This window comes from Limulus polyphemus, unplaced genomic scaffold (assembly GCF_000517525.1).
Source record: "Limulus polyphemus unplaced genomic scaffold, Limulus_polyphemus-2.1.2 Scaffold2642, whole genome shotgun sequence".
Classification (NCBI taxonomy): domain Eukaryota; kingdom Metazoa; phylum Arthropoda; class Merostomata; order Xiphosura; family Limulidae; genus Limulus; species Limulus polyphemus.
Genome location: NW_013668252.1, coordinates 138,515 through 142,588, shown reverse-complemented (window position 1 = coordinate 142,588; position 4,074 = coordinate 138,515). Strand labels below are relative to the sequence as shown.

The 4,074-nt window shown below is 33.1% G+C and overlaps 1 protein-coding gene across 1 annotated transcript in view; it reads right to left on the bottom strand.

The window, feature by feature from the left end:
• LOC106467516 (testis-expressed protein 10 homolog) overlaps positions 1-4,074 on the bottom strand; it is a 23,236-nt gene that overhangs the window by 6,345 nt on the left and 12,817 nt on the right. Inside the window, exons 7-8 of the mRNA XM_013927874.2 lie at positions 2,415-2,572; positions 380-560 (exon numbers count right to left, since the gene is read on the bottom strand). Of these exons, the coding sequence (XP_013783328.1) occupies positions 380-560; positions 2,415-2,572 (339 nt within the window). The remainder of the gene's footprint in view (positions 1-379; positions 561-2,414; positions 2,573-4,074) is intronic.

Below are 4,074 nucleotides of genomic sequence, written 5' to 3'. Positions count from 1 at the left end.
AAGAGAGAGAGAGACCTTTAATTTTAATTACTAGAAATAACAATAAAGTAATTTAAATTCAGTTTACATCAACCAAAAAAAAAAAGAGACACCTTTAATTTTAATTACTAGAAATAACAATAAAGTAATTTAAATTCAGTTTACATCATCCAAAAAAAAAAAAGAGACACCTTTAATTTTAATTACTAGAAATAACAATAAAGTAATTTAAATTCAGTTTACATCATCCAAAAAAAAAAAAGAGACACCTTTAATTTTAATTACTAGAAATAACAATAAAGTAATTTAACCATGAATTCAAAAATGATTGCATTTAAAAACAAGCTTACCTAGAATTTACATCATTAAAATCTTTTTTAAAATTCGATCACCAACAAACCTTTGGTTGAGGATCTGGATGAGATAAAGAAGGTTCTTCACACAGATCAGTTTATGGCTAGATATTTCTGATAAAAGGTGGAATGAGTTTAGTGAAAGTTGAGGAATTTTACAAACAAGCTCTACTAGATGGCGTTGAATAACCAAATGTTCAGGACCATCAGGAAGATCACGGATCATTTCTAAACCAATAAATATTGGCGATATTTAATACATTGTTAGTAAAGAAATATTTTATAAACTTTCCCTCAACTTTATAAGATGTCAAAAATTACATATTATTAAAATGTGCAAGACTAGTACAAGTAATTTGTTTGTGCAAAAGAAACAATTCTATTCTGTTCTACATACATAAACTTTTATAAAATTAAGGTAAAATAATAAAATTATACACGAAGATAAACACCAATAATTAGCTCCATCACTACAGCCTACGTTCAGACGTGGAAAATAAAAGTGATAAACTTAAGAGAGACTCTTAAATCAACTTTCTTTTATTGACATCTGTTTATTTTTTGGCATAACAGTTGAACTCAACATTATATTAACTGCGTGTCGGTGTATTGATAACAAATTCCTTTTAATTTATGATAAACTCCCAGATTATTTTACGTACTTTAGAGGCAACGGCTGTATATAGTTGTTTTATATAATAAGTTTCATACTGCTTACATTTTAGTTTCTCATGCATTAGGTTTTAACGCCGTGCTCTATAAGTAGAAAAAGCATTTAAAAGAACAGTTTAATCAAAGTTACTGATTTCTGAGACTGAAATGTTTTATCACTTGCATGATAATCAAACCAGACAGAACAGGTTAAGAGTAGGTAACAAAGTATCACTCGAATGTCTGTAAACTGAAATACACCACTAACTCTGATCTGTAGTCTCAGGAGAAGAGGTTAAAACAAAACAACTACGGTACTATGAAGTTATACAGTTTGAACATGCTATATGCGTGTTTCATATGCACTAACACACTACATTAGAATCCATTAACAATACAGTTACCTGAATTAAGCCTACCGAGAAATGCAGGTCCCTCAGTTATAATTTGATTATTAAAACATTAATTTTTTAGCATAAACTTCTCGGATATTGCAAGAAGCCAAATCAACAGAGTGGAACACGAAGTTTTATCATTTGAACTTTCAGATACGTAACAGCAGTGCTTATTAATCTTAAAAACCTGTTTACCATCCATTTTGTCTAAATAAAATATAAACAATACAAAACACACTGAAAATAATGAATGAAATAAAAATATAAAAATTACTATCACTTGTACCTAAAATGCAGATTAACCTATTTAAAAAATACAGTATCATGTAGGGCCTCTTGTAAATTTCATACTCAAAAGTTTGACTAAAAGATTATCTTCTATTAAGCTAACAGACAAATAACATTAGATAAACGAAGATATTCGACTCCGTTTCTATTACTTGTTCCAGACAAACTACAATTTTAAAGGATTATAAAATCAGTTGCACCATAATTATTATATCATTATTATTGTACGAGTTCGGAAAACAAGAATTATTGTAATTTAATTGGTTTCTACAACATAATTCTGGGGTTATTTTATTTTACTGTTCACTTGTTTTCATTATAAGAAACACAAGCCAGTACATTAATTTTTAGGAGAAAGTTCAGGAGAAATGTTATAACAATTAATATTTAAGTTTGAATATTTATTAGCTTTGTTCTTTGCTTTGGTTTACACAACATGAGGTAGGAAAATACTACTGGTGTCGAGGATTTCGAAATAATCAACCAATAAAAACATATATAAAGCAAAAAAAAAAAAAAAATAATGGGATGTCTCTCAGGGCTAGTGTACTTACACTACAGCCTTGAAAATTTAGTTACTATGGAATCAAACAGAAAACGCCACATTTTGGTACACAACTAATCTAAAAAGTCATACAGTTAACTTATCAAAGAAACGGCTTAAACTAATATCCACAAAGGCAAACACACGACGAATATCAAATACCAACTGTTTGCTCTGAGTGAAACAAATTGTACATGTACTTACCAATAATTTGTACCTCACAATCTTGAAGACCCAACAAGAAATCTGGAACACCTCTACTTGCAAGCTTCCTGGCAGCAGTCACGAGAATTGCAAGGTTTGCCGGAAACTTCTGAATGATTTCGTAAGGAAAAAACTGAAGCCAAGACGCCAAAGAAGAACTGGAAGAAAGTTAATTCTTAACTTGAAAGTTCTGCTGATTCTTTCATATCATCATTTCTAAAGATATATTTTAATCAACTTAACTTTTAATAGAACAAAAATCTTACACCTCCAGAATATTTATAGTATTAATTTTGTTTACTACTTAAATAGCTTTTGGCCACTACAAAACTGCTTAAAATCAATACAGTCAATAACATGTCGCTCTATCTCGTGGCAATTCTGTATTACGCTGGTCATACTTTTAGTGCTGAGGTATTCAATTTGGAGAAGATCCCTTACTTAATGTAAGTTTATATACTGATTTTGCTGGTTTTTTTTGGTTTTTTTTATAAGGACCCCTCCCAAATGTAGAATTGGACCACCCTCTGACATAAAAATGACCCAGCCTTCCTATGCAATAGTGTGCTTGTTAAGAAATATGATCTACAACTGATTCACAGAAGTTGGTAAAGGAAGCAGTAGCAAATGCAAAGTTCATCCCAAAAATGCTCTATCAGACTAAGATACAATAAATGTGCTAGCCAAAGAAAATAACTCAACGTCATGCTCTTAAAGCTCATTTTATATAATTAGTGTACTGTCGCATTGTCATCTAGAAGGGCCAATGACCATTAGGGGGGGGGGGGGAGATAGATCATTATGGGGTAAATATGGTTGTCATGTAAGCTCTCAGTGCTGTTTGTTACTAGTTAGGTTTGAATTTTGTGTAAAACTATTTCCAAGGCTATCTGAGCTAGCTGGCCATAAATTTTGCAGTGACAGACTAGAGAGAAGGTAGCTAGTCAACACCACTCACCGCAAGCTCTTGGACTACTCTTTTACCAACGAATAGTGGGATTGACTATCACATTATAATTTCCCTGCAGCTGAAAGAATGAATGTATTCAGTAACAAGGATTCAAACCTGAGACACGCAGATTGCGAGTCGAGTGTCCTAGCGAACAGGACACGCACAAAGCCCACTAGGAATCAAAGAACCTAACACCTACAAGAAAACATTCTCACACCCTTACACCACCTCTATCAACTTGCACTGTCAGAACAACACAAACAGAGTCAAGTACTTAATAATTTTCAAAATGTTTTTATTCCACAGTCAGTACAGAAAAAGGTGACACATAACTCAACAGAACATATCATCTGCTTCCGATCATTCACTGTCCACAGAAGAAATAATGGTGCTCTGTTTGGTCCTCAGAAATAGTGGTTCTCTTTCTGGTCCTCAGAAATAGTGGTGCTCTGTCTGGTCATCAGAAATAGTGGTGCTCTGTCTGGTCATCAGAAATAGTGGTGCTCTGTCTGGTCCTCAGAAATAGTGGTGCTCTCTCTGGTCCTCAGAAATAGTGGTGCTCTGTTTGGTCCTCAGAAATAGTGGTGCTCTGTCTGGTCCTCAGAAATAGTGGTGCTCTCTCTGGTCCTCAGAAATAGTGGTGCTCTGTTTGGTCCTCAGAAATAGTGGTGCTCTGTCTGGTCCTCAGAAATAGTGGTGCTCTCTCTG